At 35.2% G+C, this 18,716-nt stretch overlaps 1 protein-coding gene across 1 annotated transcript in view; it reads right to left on the reverse strand.

Annotated features, from left to right (window-relative positions):
- Positions 1 to 859: 859 nt before the first annotated feature.
- Positions 860 to 18,716, reverse strand: part of LOC108564080 (triple functional domain protein-like) — a gene marked incomplete at its 3' end in the record, with an annotated part of 29,205 nt that continues 11,348 nt past the window's right edge. The window contains exons 2-5 of the mRNA XM_017922986.1: positions 17,203 to 17,400; positions 13,540 to 13,729; positions 1,512 to 1,707; positions 860 to 1,154 (exon numbers count right to left, since the gene is read on the reverse strand). Of these exons, the coding sequence (XP_017778475.1) occupies positions 860 to 1,154; positions 1,512 to 1,707; positions 13,540 to 13,729; positions 17,203 to 17,341 (820 nt within the window). The remainder of the gene's footprint in view (positions 1,155 to 1,511; positions 1,708 to 13,539; positions 13,730 to 17,202; positions 17,401 to 18,716) is intronic.

The raw sequence follows: 18,716 nt of genomic DNA on the forward strand, positions 1-18,716 counted from the left end.
AACTCCGTCCGACCGTGCTAATTCATTAATTGATACAATAAATTGCAGCTGCGACAATGGGGAGGAATCAATTGAGGACGTGCCCTTTTGATCGAACATCAATTAAACGCATACTTTCGCTTCTGCGAAATTTCGAGTTGGAAAGTATGCGCGGATTAATAATTACCATCCGACGACCTTGTCCGCATACATATGCAGAATTTGCAATTGCGCGAATCAACGCTCAAACGAATAGGTTATTGGAATCTCTTCGTAATTAGTATGCGTTTAATTCGCGAATAAACAATCATCGAAAATTTGCAAATAACGGATGGATTGCGTTAAACGTTTATACACGACACAAACAAAATACAGAATGCAACAGGTTTTTATACGTTTACAAAACCTATCCAATCAAAAATTATACAATTTTACGTGATTCGATGTGCAATTATATCATAAAACAATTTTATATTTTGTCGTGTTTCACTCAAATTTATTCTATTTTATTTAATATTTAAAATAAGTTCATGCAATGTATTTTTTCTTAATAGAATGTTGGTACAAAGCATTTTTAATCACGGAATGTTTTCAGGCAAGAATCACGTCTTCCATTCCTTCTATTATAAACCGTGAGCATGATAAAATTTAAATTAAAATTCCGGCGAATTTTGCTCTTTGCAGCGAGTTGGGCGAGGAGATGAGCGTCCCATTCGGATGCTGCAGGAAATACACGGCGAAGAGATATGGAAGTGCAGGAATTTCAGTCACGTTTGAGTCCCAGTTACCTAATATTAGCGCGCGCCCTGAAAACCTTCAATTCCGGAGAAACAGGGGAACGATGCGCCCGCGTACGTGCAAACAATAACACGACTCTCACCTAACATGTCGACGTCTTCGAGAGGCACCTTCTTGATCTTGTTCCGCATCTCGTTGTGCAGGTCGATCTTGTGCTTGGCACCGCTCACGTCCTCGGCAAAGTCGTTCCTGGCCAAATCCTCCTGCAGATCGTCCAGACGATCCAGTAGATCGGACGCCTGCCACGAGAACTCCTCCACGGCCTTCCTCGTCTCCAGCCAACAGCTGTGGTCGTAACTTAAAGTCCCCTCTAAATCCGAGGTCAACTGTGAGGTATCTATTATCTTCGGCAAGGCTTCTAGGCTTATCATATTTGTCTGCAAACATTTTTAAAACCATTCACAAAACCGGAAAGATAACAGAAACTAAGACTAGAATTAAACGAGCATTAATCCAATGCTAATATGACCGCCAAACAAAGCTCGCATAAATCAAAAAGTTTATGGAAATATAATAAAAAAAACAAACGCAATCCCGAAGATTTCATCCCTTGATAATGAATATTCATGAACGATTTCCGTCTTCCTAATTATTTTCATTATTTTTTTTCTCTTTAATGCGAAGGTATCGACAAACAAATGAATATTCAGGACAAATTTCGTTTTGCATTTTCGTTAAGCGCACTGAAAATGAGGAAAAAGGAGGAAGAGGCAGAATGATTGCTTTTTGCTCACCTCAAATTTGTACTTATGTGAACCAAGCGACGTCCTCTGTTTCTGCCAGAAGTTGTCCGGCTTCACGATCAGCGCTTGGTGAACGGCACCAGGTGGAAAATGTTCGTGCAGAACTTTCAGTATGGGCTTCACGGTGGACCACGTGGAGCCACGCATGTCCACAAGAACGGTGAAACCCAACGAACGACATTCATCGCTGAAAAAAAATAATTTAATTATAAAAGCATAAGTATTTCAATCCAAGTGAAATGTAAAACAATGAAATAGAATGTCTAAAGTAGAGTATTTAGATTGTGAGAGAATAAGCATATTAGAAATGTGGTAGCTAAATCCCGAAGGTGCTAAATATTTGTTTATTGTAGTTAAGGAATTCGTCCTTCGTCGTGAATAATTTATGAATTGGAGCCGGTGGACTGCGAGTGTGCAGTTTATCAGAGTGGCAAAAACCCACATGCAGACACCTCGACGTATGCTTGCATACACTCATAGGTGCAATAAAACTTTATGAATGGACGTATGCAAGATGCTCCAAATATATATAAGTACGGATAATAAATAAACCGACACACACACACACACAAAGTGTGAACTGTTGCTATTTCGCGCTTGAAAAATCGTCTGTCGTATTTAATAGCCACCGCAAATGCAATTTGATATAATAAACCGTTTGTTACGAATAACACACAAGCCCATGAAGGCACATCTGTGCAGACCGAGAAATGTACGCTAAGTACTCTCTTTACATCCTCACGGCCAAGAGAAGATAATGGTAAAACATCTTACATTTCAAATGACCGAAACGAAACGTTTCATCCAACAAGAATCTTATTAAAACAGTCACATCAAATCATATACTTTTTAACAATTTGAAAGTTGAAGCAGCACTCTTTGAATACATTTCCATCAATTCATTAAAAGCTGAGTACTCGAAATAATGCCGTTTCAAAGGTGGTTATAGTGAAGTTTCAGCGGTTCGCTGCTATTAGCTCTTCTCCTTTGGATGCAGTCGCAAGATGAGAAGAACTAGGCCATCTGCAAGTGCAATTGTTATATAACACAAACTGCGCTGATTATTCTTGGCGTGCACTTCGTCAGCGGTCCTCGAGAACAGGGCAGGACAGGAAGGACACTTATCCTCTTAATTACTGTGTGTGTCCTTTGCTCTTATTTGTACGCTGTTTCTTCCTTGACCCAATAACATACATGATAACTCATAACTTTTTCACATTTATTCAAAATTGGACACTTTTAATTATTAGTAATAGCTTTCACTGCAGTTTCCATCAAAATTATTATTTCTTATTTTAAAACTGCGATCGTATCTTTTTGTTGTTGCAATTAACACGTCTGATTTATGCGTCACCGAATGCAGGAAAGACCCACGATCCTCCACCCCGTCGTTCTATTCTTGGATAAACGAATTGATGGCGGAGCTCGTTATAGAAAACTAATTAAGTGCGCATTAAACGCGAAGCGGGAGTTCTCTTCGCAAGAAAACGAATGTCGAGGGAACAATGGACCAAACAAAACGGAACTGGATCCACTTCAACAAGTCGCAAAATTCTGTTAATTTGCTGATGAAAATTATTCTCAATACAATAATTAAAATGATTTGATTGAATGCGAAAAGCAGCCCACTCAATAACAACTCGATTTTACAACAAAACACTCATCATGAAAGCATTTTGATAATAGTTCTCTTTAAAACACGTACAAATTTTATACAATCATAAAAAAAACTTTAAATTCAATTACGTAACATACAAATACGTGAAATTTTATAAATATTAAAGTTTTCAAAACTATAGAACCCAAAATCAAATTATAAAATGAAAGTAAAATTAGATTCACATACAAAATATAAACGTGTTTAATGAAACTGTGCTGGATGGACGTGAAAATGCGGAAAGGAAAAGAGATGTGCGAAAATTGTAATGGGGGTCGTCCCTCGTCGAGTTTTAATCTGCTTAGGAAAAACTCCGGGCAAAAACAAGTAATACAATAATATACGCGGAAAATGCAATAAAGAAATTTAACGTTGTTGGAATTTCACGCGTACGAATTTGCAAATTGAAAATGCGCAAAAAAGGATCGAAAACTTATGCAGAAATGGAGAACTTTTGGGACATAATTGATAGTAAATGGTAAATCGTAGAAGGCGCCAGTAAAATACCATTTAATTAACGTCATTATTATTTTAATATACTATGCCGAGTAGAAAGGATAAACCGCATTAGCCAATGCGTTGCGTGGTGGGTTTTTCTTTACTTTTTCTAATTCTGTTATCTAATTGGATGCAATGAGATCACCATCGCGTTATTAGCAATGAACGTTAATATTTTTACATAGAAATTTATCGTAAAGGTGTCCAATCAATTCACATTATTAAATGATAAATTGTATTATTTCCATACACATTTTACCGCATATTTATTCAGAAAAAAAAGTAACTTTGCTCTATTTCATATAATAAATATCTGCAAATAATGATTAAAATCTTTAAAGCAAATCAATTTATTGAATTAGAAAATAACGTTTTCGCAGATAGAAAATTATAAGTAAATTAAAGTAATTTCTATTTATGTTTAATTGCTAACAAAGAAGCAAACAAAAAATTATAATCGAAGCAAATTATTGCTAGAATTTTCAAAGCGTATCATTACTATATTTAGAATTGAAATTCATAGTTAATGAGATAGCGTCGAGCGTCGGAAATATGCAAGTATGCATGTTCCTTAATTACTTCATTAAACCTAATCGTAAAGCCGGAGAAATAACCGCTTCCAGTTCCAAAGACAAATAAATAATTGATAAACTCATCGGATTAATTAAGCATTGTTCGCAATTAAAGAAAACAATGTTTGTCAAATAATTACTTGTAGCAAACATCGAAATAAAGTTTTTTTTTGCTTTTAATTAAATTAACTCATTCGGACAAGTGCACTTAATCTTCGTCCGTTTTTCGGGTTAATTGTTTTGCCACTTGTTTAATTAGGTCAGAATTACATTTATTTCGCGTACGTCGAAAAAAAGAAACCCGTATTTCTTTTTGCTCAGGTTCAAACGTTACGAATTTGCATTGTCAGCAAATGTTAAGTCCAACAACAACAATAATATTAAAAGAAAGTGTATTCATCGAAAACCTTACAACAAAAACCGTTGATTTGTATAAAATCGGTGTCTAAACGCATTATAGATTTATGAATATTTCAAATGTTGAGTGGCGGATATATCCGCCCTAATTTGTCGTTGAAGTCATGAATATTCATGTAAACCCTTTCATTTGGGCTTCTGATTTATCCATAATATATATGTTTAATCTATGTATGAAATAAAAGTAAAATCTTGCAAATATAAGCATTTTCACGTTAATAGCCATAAAAATGTCATTTTTGACCCAATGTTTAAACAATTAATGAACTAATCTAAATATCATTGTTTACTTCATTACTGAGTTTCCAAACTGTGAAATGAACTTGAATACATATTTTAACAATTGATAAATCGTATCTGCAGAAACAGACAGAAAATGATTCATCATTCTCGCGAAGCCACAAAACCAGTTCTCGACAACAATTCATGTATTCAAGATACTTCCCCTCGCTAAATTCATTCGTCAACGATTAGATTACCGGGGGAAAACGACACAATTATTTCATTGATAAAAGTTTACAATAATTGCAAATACGTGAACAAAATTCGTTGCAATTCGATTTAAAAAAATAAAATAAATCAAAATTAATAATTCGATTGATATAAATAAATGTTATAATTTAAACGGCAATTTCGGATATTCAATTTGGATTGCGTAATAATTGATTGGAAAACGCGATGGGAATAAAATGAAATATATGAAATACGTTGCATCAATTATTTCGCATAATTGCAATTCAATCAGAACAAAACAACAACAAAAAAATGCGTGTTTCGAGTACAAATGATATTTTTGTAAAATTCATTAAATGATTACATTAACAGACAGATAATTGCAATTTTGCAGAAATTTACGGAATTTTCATTTGACTTTGTTCTAGAAACTATGATCGCAGATTCATAAAGGCTTTTGTGCTGGAAAGTTAATAATCAACTGGCGTTTTCACCACAGGAATGCACCATCATTCATTCATTCATTAATTACAATTATTACAATACGCCGAAGTTAAGACTCGGAAACGAATCCGTCCCACGTGTGCAGCTGCTTTACATATAAACCCTGCCAGAAATTTATGTGCGAACATTTCTTCTGCAAATCGCTTAACAAACGGTACATTTTATTGCTTCATTTAACTTCATATAGAGAGAGTCGTTAAATTAATCGATTTCTGCTTCCTGCTGCATTACTATTTTCTAAAGTAATTGTTGGATTCGATTATCGTCCAATTTCGGTGAAAGATCAAACAAACAAAGAAAAAAAAAGCAACCAGAAGAAGTTAAATTGAGCGTTTGTTTGTGACACAAAACGGAGGCGGTTTATTTTCGAATTCTCATTTCGCTCTTCCGAGGAGGACCATAAATATCGTCCGGATTCAAAACGATCTTCGATTGTCTCACAAACTTTACCCATTCCGACTCATACAAAGGGCGGAAGTATCCCTCGAAAGAAATAAAGTAAAAAGTCAAGATTGATACTGATGGGGTAGTTGAACCCCCAAATCGATCGTTCTGTTTGCTCGATTCTTTTTTAACGTTGAGACTGAAAGCAAAATTATTACGAATCATTAATATTCATGGCTTGGCTCTGCTGCTTGAAACATCCCAGTTAAATCTAACTTTTGATTTCTCAACGCAGCCTCATGTCCAAATTTAATTTTGGACTGCGGATATCGTTCGGACAAATCCTGTGTACATTCTTATCGGATGTAATATCCATGTATTAATCTGTCGTTCGAGGAAGTTCTGCTGCGGTGTGTATAAGAGCGTGTAATGGATTCTCCCAGGAGGCCAGTTGTTCCTCCTGGACGAAACTGATAACCGCAATCTTGAACATAATGCTGCTTCTGCTACTTCCCTTTGCCTCATTTTTATCTTCTTCGCAAGCGCCAAGTTTCCTTTGCACAACAACAACAACAACAAAAGGATCGCTTTTTTATTGGTGACTTTGTTGTATAAGCAAGAAATGAATTTGGCCATCTTCTTTCTGCTGAGACCAAACGATAATCTCACGAGATTAATTCACAGAATTTCCAAGTGTAATACGAGAGGAGAGGACGTTTTTATCATCGCAATATCAGGACAATTTCCAAGTTTTACTATCTGCAAGTTATAACAACTTATTCTCTTATTTGAAGATAGAAAAATGTTACCAAAAAATATAATAATTGCTTACTTTTTCACTAACAACAATATTTTCTAAATATTAATTGAGATTGCAAAGTTCAAAAACAAATATTTAAAGACAGAAATAATGCAGTAATTTTGAATTTCGTTTTATATTATAGATTGCTTAATTACAGTGGTATAACAAGTGCATGTGTTGATGTAATATATAAAAAGTGTAATAATTTTACAAATCTAGATGATAACGAACTGCATCACGTCGACCGGTGTTAAATTACAAAAAAAAAGGGCCGTGTTGTAATGATAATAAATTTAATTTTAAAACATATCTAGATAGACGTGTGGAAGTTGTTCCATGCAAAAACGAATGAATCAACTGAAACATACATACATACAGACAGAGAGAGAGAGAGAGAGAGAATGTGTCGAGGCGAGGTATTTAATTATGATTTATCTCCGGTCTCGAATGAATGAAATACGGCCTTCGCTCTTGTTGTTCATCACCTCTTTTACACTTCTTCACGAGCACGCATTCGCCACGCATTCATCCTTCTCCTGCTACCACTAATTCAAAACCCCCATAACACGAAACGACAGAAATTACCGCTAATTTCTCAACGACTCTGCTTCCTTTTTTTAACTTATTCTTCCTGCGACTTCTTTTCCGCTAAATATATAAACGAAGTGGAAATGTTTCTCTCTGTCTTTGTTTAGTTAAAACCTCGTCGCAGAAGTATCGCGCTAAACTGTGCTCTAATCCCATTATATCATGTATTTGTAAAGTTTCCGAAAATCGCCTTCAAATTGCTCCGAACTTTACTCCTCTCTCTCTCTCTTCTTTCCCTGAACTTCCAAAGGCCGCAATTAAATTCTAAACTTTACCAACACCTCTTTCTTCTTGTTGCTGCACTCAGCTCTCTGGCTTTCTTTCTTTCTTTATTCGACTTCGATTTCCTCGTTCCACCTCAGCACATATAAAAGTAAATTATTTTGGACGTCGGATTGTAAAAATGCCACCAAGGCATGTGCACCGAAAGAAAAAAAACATAAATTAAGCTCCAGTTATGTGAACATACCCATAAATCTGTAGCAGGAAGCTATTAAGACGTGCAACTCTAATAAGCGAATTGATTTAAATTGGCTCAAACGTTTCTTTTTCCTTCCTTTTTTTTATCGCCGTCGGCGTGGGAAGTGAACTGTGCCGGTGTAGTGGGAATTATCGATCTTTCCTAGTATGCACGAAAAAACACTATAATTTTGCTAAATTATAATTACTTTCTTTATACAAACCGAATTGTTTAAAAGATACACATTAATATGTTGTAAGTCTTCCGGAAAATGAGTAAATTATTATACAATTTTTAACATATGACATAAATAATTCATCCAAGGTAAAAAAAGTACATAAACACATAACTTACAAATATAGAAATCAATCATATTTGTAATAATAAGAAATATACAAGTTTCCATATAAATTTCTAATAAATGAGTTAGAAAATATCAAACTAATTAATATAAATTCGTTTATGGTAAAAGGAGTTTACTGATACTCAAATCCAATTCCAAATATCAATAATTGAAAATACTAAATTCAATATGTGATGGACACTATAAAATTGGAAGTTGGACATCATGTGAAGGCGACAGAAAAATAATAACAGCAGACGTGGAACGACATGCAACAACAACAAAAAATAAATAATATGAAAGAATGAAGCACACGGACATATTGACACGACACTTTGAGAGTGATTCATGGAACGTCGTCGGACGACGACGTCGGAAACGAAAATTCCTACCAAATCTCTTCTCCGAAAAAAAAGAAGAAAATAAATATATGAAAGAAATAACAATCCGTCAATGGAATCAATCACGTCTGACACATCAATGAAACGAAAAAGTATAATATATAGATTAAAGTTTCCAATATTATTTCTGTTTCGTTTTGAAAAAATTATTGACTAGATTTTAAATAATGCATTAATTTTAAATACAGTTTTACGTTTTTGGATTATCAATGAGATAATTTGTATTGAGTTATACAAAACGTATGTAATAATTAGATTAGATTTTGAAATAATCCACTTTCCTATAAAAGTTTTATCATGAACAGTTGATGCTTGTTTGAAGTTTAATTCATCATTTTCATGGCAAAGTTTTTTTTTCTCTCTGAAATACTGTTAAAAAATGATTTATGTACGTGAAACGTAAATCATGAATACTTAACACTTTTTTGTGTGTTACGGAAATGATGAATCGTGCAAGTGAGGTCATTGGGGGAACAGGAAGTTCTGTGTGTTTTCCCTCATGTTGGTTATTTGTTGAAATCTATGCAGACAAGTTTCCCGATAATGTATAGTAATGATTGGAATAAACTGCAGTTGGTAAGGGATGGATGGATGGATGGACAAGTCGCGCTTCGCAACAACCCAGTGACATTAAGAAAACGAAAATCGATGGATTCAATTAAAACTGAGCCGCTCTGGCAACAAAACTCGCACACCAGAATAATGGGACCGGATTATTCTCCCCATATTTTTTTTTCTCCCACGGAACACGGGAATGGGAAATCCTCTTACGGATAATGGAGCGTTCGCCTCCCCCATCCACCCAAGTGCCAATCAACCGTTTCGAGAGCCGAAGCTGCAAATTATTATTATCTATTTTATCCCACTTCTTTATTGATCTTCCAAAATAAACACGTCCACCATGCGAGCATTCCAAAACGCGAAAAGCAAATACAATAGAGCCTCGAGGAAATCCAGATGATTTATGAAAACAAATAGTTTATGAAATTGAATCTATTTGCAAAAATAAGTTACACGAAATTGTGTTTAATAATTCTAAAATACTTCAATCGGGAACTTTAGTGAACGTTTATTGTTAGTTTGTATTGATTATTTTTCATTGCATAAAATGAGAGAGATGGACAAAAGGCGGAAAAATATATATTTTTTTAATATAAACATTCTTTGTACTCGCGGTACGGTAATGGAATCCAGATGGATTTTTAAGTAAACATTCCTGCAGGAGCCGCAGGGTGAACGCGCACATTTAGCATTAAATTGCGCGTGAGGGGACGCGAAACGTTGCTTCGTTCGTTTCCTGCAGAAGGAAGGAGACAGGTCGAAGGATGGAAGGCTGGCATTCGCGTAGCCGCAGGACTCTGCATCCTGAATTGACACGAGTATTGCAGGTGTTAAGCTATTTGGATCAATGCAAACGGAAACAATGCCATCGTTGTAGTTCATAATAACAGGGCTACAAGTATACACTACGCTTGAATTGTGATGTTTGCAAATAGTTATGGCAGATGTTCCAAGTTAAACACGATAATAGTGAACTAAGTTCGATCATCAATTTGCATAGATTCAAAACTAATTATTTTATTCAAAATATTTTCACATATCACTGAGATACAGCAATAAACCAGCTTCACTATTTTTAGTATACGGACGTGTGATCAATCCTTACGAGGATTTTAAGTGGCACGGGGTTGTTTAATGACGATAAATCGAAATCCATCACGTGAGAAAGAAATGAAACAGTTTGTCTCCGCCGTCTATAAATATCTGCGGTTCTCAAATTAGAACTTGGGTTTTGTAAATGATGGGGGAAACACCCTCACCCTGGTGCCACGTCGAATTAGCAACGCGAGGATTATAGAAGCCCACTTTGATCCCTCGACCCAAACAATGATAGAAGGGCTCTCCTCCTCCTCCGTCCTCGCACTGTACACGTCTCAATCGAATGACATTCTCAAAACGACAAAGGATGCCGATGAATCACGCTCACTCTCTTGTATTACAGTGCTACATAATTACAAACGTATTCAGCTGAATAATGAAAAATACCGCATTATTTTTTAAACTTGTAACAAATCAGAGTAATCTTTTAACAAATGTAAATTGAAGAATAGAGAAGTAATATTTAATTAATTAAAATTAACTGTATTTGGTTTGGACCCTAAACCAGAAGTTAAACAATCTGCGTAGAGGATAGTAATTAAACTTTGAAAACTGTAAATGATATAAGTTTAAACACAAAAGCAACATAAACATCATGACTGAAGGATACTAGTCGTATATAAGTAAAGAAATCGGAAAGACTTTTATTGGATTTGTTTTCCAGTTGAATTTGGTCTCTGAAAGCAGAGCTAAAACGAAGGGTGCAGAATCAATCCGCTATCTTATTATTCAATAAACATGTTCGCGCTTTCAGGAAATCCATCGTAAGCTCGTGCTGTTGCCGGTCAATTTACCACAGATTCTCGAATCGAGCTTTTAGACAAATGAAATTTGTATGTTGTGCGTGTGTGTGTGTTTGTGCTACGGGGAGAAATTACTTTCGGCCGGGTTGCCATTTAATTTATAAAAAAAAGGGCTCAGAAGAGTAGAGTAGAGGAAGGAAAGCTCCTGAAAAATTCATGAAAACCGACCGTACACGTTCATATTTCATCCAAGAGAAATGCGCTTTACCCGTTTCTCTCTCTCGCCTTTTTACTTTATATTTTATTTCAAACCCACTTTAAGCCCACTTAATACAATAAATGCGAATGCAAACAGTCAGATGTGATTTTTCACTCTCGAGTTTTAGTTTTAGGAAGCAAAGTGTTTGCGCTCTATGTGTGTGTGTTTGTATGTATATTTCTGGATTTACGTTTTTGCCCAACCTTTGCGCGTCTTTGTGTTCGTGTGTATGTAATATTTTTGGAGCGAGTGAGTAATATTCTAAATAAACCTCACTCTTCTCTTCTATGTATGTATGTATGGACGGAGGACACACGACGGTCTTATGATTCAGAATATGTTTTGGTTTATACTTCGAACGCAATAATGGCCATTCATCCGAGCCGGCGCCGACGACTGCAGGCAAGATAAAAACGAATGCCATTTCCGATGATTCAATTCACACAGATAGATATATCCATCCATGTTGATGAAAAAAATGCATCCAAGAAAAATAGAAAACCAAGCAGCAGACAAAGAAACATTGCATTATTCATAAATCGGGAGAAAAAGTGAACAAAATGTAAATCCATTTACTTCCATCACGGAATATCTACATTTAGTGCAGCGAATTAAGCTGTATCCACACTTTTCCTAATATGAGTCACACACGGTGTGCATACTTCAATCATTGATCATATCTGACACAAATGTTTCAGGATTACGAACAAACATAGACGTAATTGCATATTTCAGTTTCATCAATTTTTGCGATAACCAATTGATACGACTTACTATCATTAACATCTCACGTCAGGCAAAAGCTATAAGATCTAGAATAATATATAATCATTTCCCATTTGAGTGAGAATATACGGGGGTAGCTTCAATAAAAATGCCTTCGCCGTTATTAAACTTTATTACCTGTCGTTTCCAAACGAAATCCGCTTCGCATCTCTAGATTAACGTAATTACCAGACATTATTCCTTATTCCAATCGCGCTCAATATACTTTTATTTCTTTCTTTACGTCTACAAAACGCTTACGATCGATCCCCCCACATAAATATATTTTTTTTAATTGATTTTTCTAACTCACCCGGCGCCGCCACCACCGCCAACTTATTTTTCTCCTCGTTTGTTTGCACTTCTTCACTCACGCTCTTAAAGCGTCGAAATACAAGAACAAAAAAAAATAGATACCACCGAAGCTTTACGGCGCGTCGTGCGGATGAAACGAGAAAGTTTCCCGCAGAGTTGAGGCGGAACAAAAAAAATATACAGCTTCCTCGTTTTATTGACTCCGCGCGGAAAGCTCCTTTCGAAATATTTGCAATAAAATGGGATCAGGATTAACTTCTCATTTGCAGAACTTGGAAACTCCAGCAAAGTAAAATGAAATGAACAAAAATAAAATATATATATATGTGTATGTATGAAACAAAGAAAAAGTCGCTCAAGGAAAAGTTTTATGCAGTATCAAAAGAAAAAATTGAACTTGGTCAGGAGCAATAAAATGGAACGTGAAAAGCTTCGGAATATTTCCTATTAGAAAACTTAAGTTTATTTTTTATTACATTCTCATGATTGCAGTACTTTTTGCAAATGATCTAACGAATCTCATAGTTTGTAGTAATTGTATGCAAAATAATAAATTCGAATGGAAACCAATTAACTGAACAGCATTGGATAAACATTGTGAAAAATGTGAGGCTGTGTTGGAGGAGATAGAACCGCAAAGTGAATGCATTTAACAGCGAAAACGATATGGCTTTTGCAGCCAGCAAGCAAGCTGCGTCCTCTCCGCTGTTCCCAATTCCATGCAATTACGAAAAATTTAAAATGCGCCACGTTCCGCACACAAATAAACCGCCATTAAATTCGTTTCCGCGATTCGAACGAAATCCCCCAACAATATATACATATAAATTACAAAGTTTCCGGCTGTATACAAAAAAAACTCCAAACTGCTACACACTCTGCTCATAAATCGGGTATTTTCAACTAGCCAGATTATAAAAAAAAAGTAAGAAAACTGCTAAATTGCACAATTTTTATACTGTGAATTCTCAATCTAAATGACTAAATCTAAATTTCTTCTTGTTATAGTTGAGCTCTTTTTATTGTTGAAATTTGATTGTTTATAATTATTAAACTTTTGTAATCAAATTTAACAATTAATCAATTGTGTAGGTGTTAATACTGTTATAAATCATAATTAGTTGACTAAATTAATGTCATAAGTCTTGAGAGAGACAAGGGAGGGGTACGATAAATCAATTGGAAGGATTAAAACTTACTTTGGTATTGCCATGAGGTATTGCAGGAGGCGTTTGTAGTCTTCCGGTTTGGCCCTTTCCCGTCGTGGGCTCGCAGGAAAAGACAGGACTGGCCCACCCCGTCTGTCCCTGCCGCCCGTTAATATAACAAGCCTCTCCTGCAGTAAAGGCATCAAGTCCAAAGCGCGTTGCCCGTCCATTCTTCCGCTTCCTGCAAACACAAACACATAATAAAGTACTATTAGCAACGAAAGTTTTTGGGGCGCAGCAACATCTTTTTTGGGGAAAAAAACCAAACCCTCTCACACTCACACACAACAGGTTGATTTATCCTCGTACGTAGAGCACGTTTAAAACGCCTATCTATAATTAGACCGTTCGCATTAAATATAGAAAACGAGAAGGGGTGCGCGGGAACATAACGAATGGCCATTGTGGCTGGTTAAATATAGCCGAGTAGGTTATATCTGTCCATTGAATCTATTATTCAGAGTGCAGAGCGCAATGTGTATAAGTGTGTGTGTTATATGTTATATTCCATGTTACACTACTTGTGCGCGTTTTCAAATTAATTGAAATAATAAGAGAGAGAAAGAGGAAAAAATAAATAAGTTCGCAACTTTACTCACAACTCTTGAATTTAAGTACTTTTGAGACGAGGAAAGGGCGGCCTATTGATTAAATCATTAAAAACAGTGTGCAAAGACGAAAGAAACAAAACAAAAACAAAAAACATTGCATTGAATTTGCACGAAACACACGAGATTGTTTTGCATACACGCATCTTTCATGCATTCGCAAAAACAAAAAAAGAGTGAGTTTCCTAGTTAACAAAACTTTTCAGCATGAAAAATAATGATCGACGTGTTATTTTTTTTCACATTTGATCTCGTTGAATATTTTAAATGTGAGCTTCGATGCGTGGCATAAATCGATCAGACAAAATCAATAAGTGTGCCAGGAAACACGTCAACTTCTCTGGTAGTAAATGAAAAACAAATAAATAAAAAAGTCAATTTAAAATCTAAAATAAGCTTCCGCCAGAAATAGCCGAAACCCAAACAAATAGTTGAACTTAATCAGCATTGATTAATGTTTGGATTTATGTATTTTCTCTCTTATCCTTGAACAGCAGTTTCCGTTCTTTAACGTTTTCTGCGATCCGATTGTGCAGTTAAGATAGAAGTTGGAAACGGTGGCCGAATCTCTCTTTATATATAAGTATATACATTACTCTCTGGACCGGAAGATTGCGGGGGAAATGCCGACGCCGACGTCGCGACGCTTCCTCTATCGACGTCTCTGAGGAAGCATCGAATTTAATGCGGAATTGCCGCGGCGCTAAAATTCAAATCATTATTAGCGTCTGACGGGAACAGCTTTGAACTTTCGCCTCTCCTCCTCTCCTTACGCAGGACAACGGAATGATTGAAAAGGACGAATGGAGGAGGAAGAATAAAAGGGACGACTTATATATAGAGAAAGTCGGACTGGGTTCGAGGCGAAAGAAGGATATTTCATTTCCAATTGCGCAGAAGGAGGAGGCGAAAAAAATCGCTCTTCTAATCGAATTTTCATTTCAATTTCGGAACCCTCGGGGATATCAATTTGGAGCTTTATTAAATTCCTTCCATTCGCATTAAGAACGAAAAGAACAAGGAATTGGATTTAAATGAATATCGCTTATTACCATTAATTTTTACTAAAGTTACACAGATATTACACATAAATTTGTTTGTATATCAAAATTGACAAGCTATCTTTATACCTATACAATCTTAACAACCAATAAAAAAGTATTATTTTTAGAAAGTTTCTAATATTTATTATTTTTCCATTAATTTTCATTTAGTTATAATTTTACAAGAATAAATAAAAATCGTTCAAAAAAGAGATATAAAGCATAGAAAATTACTGGAATTAGAGAAAAAATCTACTTTATTTTACCATTTTTTAATTAAATATATTTAAAAATATTAAATTTTGTATAAATTGTAATTATTTTTACTTTGAAATAATTTTAATCGAACTGAAAGTAATTAAAACTTATTATTTCGTTTATTTATTATGGAAAAGTTGGGAACAAATCCGAACAACAGAATCTCGTTAGTTAAATCAAATAAAATTATGTCTTAAACAAACAAACAAAAAAATATCATCGATTATCCAAGTCGGCTTTATGTTATTTATTCTGTTTTGTAAACGCTATGAAAAAAAAATGAAAACTAGAGCAGCGCGCCAACGAAAATGTAATTTAATTTCGTGTCGGTTACAAAACGAAGAAGAAAAAAAAAACACGAAAACGCGAATCGAATCCATCGGAGGATTCGAATGAATCTAATTTAATTTCGTTACTAATTTGTTTTGTAAACAGAGGCTCTGGAATCGCCGCCCGCTCCGATTTGTTGTCGGAGAGAGAGAATTCAGCTGCGGGTGGTAACGAGTCACATAAATATACTTTTGCGTTTCCAACGTTACAATTTTCTTTCTTTTTTAGTTAAACAAAACAGAGTAGGTAATTTCATTGAAATCGTGTTTATTATTTAAATAAATTAAATTCCAGTTGCATCGAATACTTATTGAAAATTCTCAATCTTTACCTTACAAAAATATACAATATTATTCCCAAGAAAATGTATATTACATATACGAACTTCCTTTCAGTTCATTGCAATAATGAAACTAACAAAATTAGATTCTATAAATAGCATCAATGAAAAAGCTTTCTGCATATGCAACGTATTACAATATCATATGCATGCAAGAACAACATCAAAAACAAACAAAACAAAACGAAAACATTTGCATATTTCAAATCTTATCTGTAATTAATGGCCTCAATTAAAATAGGTGTATCCCCGCTTTATTTATTGCTTTCATAAATATCGCGTAAGCGTTATGAAACTACATTTCACATATGCATTTAGTACATATAACAATGAAAGTAAAATTTCAATTCAATTAAAAAAATGAATAAATCAAAACAAATTAAAACCAAATATTGCACTTAAATTTTCCTTGTTTTAATCTTATCTTTAATATCTAAATAATTAAATCATGTATACATTCCCTATAAACGTGATATGTTATAAATTAATTTGAAAATTAGAAAAATGTTGCGTTTTGTAATAATTACAATAACAACAACAACAAAAAGAAACCAAATTCATAGTTATCTTATCGTTGAGTAAAAAGTTGTGCATTTTACAACACGCCAATTTAAATAATTGTTTTTTGAATCTTATCTTTAAGTTTTGTTTGCAGATTGATTATTATATTTTGAACGATTGAGAAAAAAATCTATGGTCTATAGCAGTCATTACTAATTAGTAATAATTAGAATAATCTATTTGTTTCCTTTTTGAAAGTAAATTGAATATGTGTATTTTTGTTGTATAATAAATCAATTATAATCGTGTTAAGGAAAATACGCAAACTCTCCCCTACGCGTTTTTCTGTATGAGTCATGCTGCGTATGACGAGGGTAACATGAACAAAACAAAAAAAGCAAAGGTAAACGCGCGAAATTTATTAGTTCGTTCAATAATTAAACGATTTCCAGATGGGCGGAGGATCTTGGCTGGATTGCAGCATCCAACCAATAGGGGGGGCCCTACCGAAACATATCGTATAACTCAAGTCTAATCGACGTCGCTTCTTCTTTCCCTGTCATAACCAAATTACCATGCGGCCGTCTGTCCATCGGGGGTGGAGGAGAATGGTAAGCAGCGCCCTCGATGGAACAGTGCCAGCTGTGGGGCCGTCGCCTCGCCCATCCCAGACCATCTTTGCCGCCTTCGGCTCTTCCACTGCATCCGGCCATCGCCGAATCACATCTCCTTCTCCTCTAGTCCACCACCAACAACCACCAACTTCAAACACCTTTAAAGGATTCGATCATTAAAACACCAAATGGTTATGATGACGATGATGGTGATGATGATGATGCATAGAAAAGCGGAAAGCTTAAAAGAAAACGATTGAAGCCTGTTTGTTTTAAATGTGTGTGTGTGTTTGCTGCTGCTACTATTGCCTGCTCTTCGGGAATCATTTCGTCGAAAGAAAACGCCGCGATATTGATTCGGCATGAGGACACACGAACGCGTGCCAACAATTTCGTCGAGGGGGCGCGCGAGGAGTGCGGACGGTTTTGGCGCAAGAGACATAAACGTATTAGTTTTGCACGAGACGCGCGCGGGGGATGATTTATCCCGGTCGCCGTGGCGATGGAAACATGCTAGAATATATATGTATATATATAGGGAAAGAGGGGTTTTTGGGGATGGAGGGAATGCATTAATATTGTATTCCAATGGGACCGAAGAGGGTGGCCGGATCTAGTCAATGCATACAATACCATTCAAATGTGGAAAGAGAAAAAAAAAATATTATTAACATTACTGATTTGAGGCATGTCCATTATATTCAATTAAAGAAACTTATTTTTATAAGCATATTTTTAAGTACTTGTGTCAAATTTGATTGATAATAAGTGAATCAGGATAGTTTAGATTGGCTACAGTCAAGTCACTAGACTTTCGATTCTTATTTTATTTATTAAATTGAATTAGTAAGATTCTTAAGAGATTCTTGTAAGAAAAACATAGTTATTGTTAGTTATCTCTATACTTCATTACACATTACATTTTATACTTCTTATTCAAAATAACAGAAATTAATACTTAATATACTTGATTATTCTTGTATCTACATGTCTTCACTCTAATTATTATTGTTGTTGTTAGTTTGAATACATATTGATTGCTTCTTCTCCGCCAAGGCGGGACTTTTAAATCACGCAATTACCAGAACAACAGTCTCAATGAAATTACGATTAGGACGCACGCCAAAGTTTCCAAATGGAAACACTTTACAATTTTCGTTTATTCGTCAGTCCCTTAAGGTGGAAATTGCCCCCTTAGCTGGATGGGGGGGAAACTCTACTGTGCAGCAGCAGCAGCATCACAATGCAAACCATCACCCTTATCAGACCGCCTGCAATGCGGTTTATGCAATGTCTCGCTACTTGTTACTTAAGCTCGGGACCAACGCAATCTATTGTTTCACGTGTGTACAAGCAAACACACACAAAGCGAATTCACTGTCTGCCGCTTCAAACCGACCCTCATTCGCTACACGTGTGCACTACAACCTAATGCTCTCATCCAATCAAAAGTCTTCAATTAAGATCAAACAAA

This window comes from Nicrophorus vespilloides, unplaced genomic scaffold, assembly GCF_001412225.1.
Source record: "Nicrophorus vespilloides isolate i.1.1-1 unplaced genomic scaffold, Nicve_v1.0, whole genome shotgun sequence".
In the NCBI taxonomy this organism is placed as follows: domain Eukaryota; kingdom Metazoa; phylum Arthropoda; class Insecta; order Coleoptera; family Silphidae; genus Nicrophorus; species Nicrophorus vespilloides.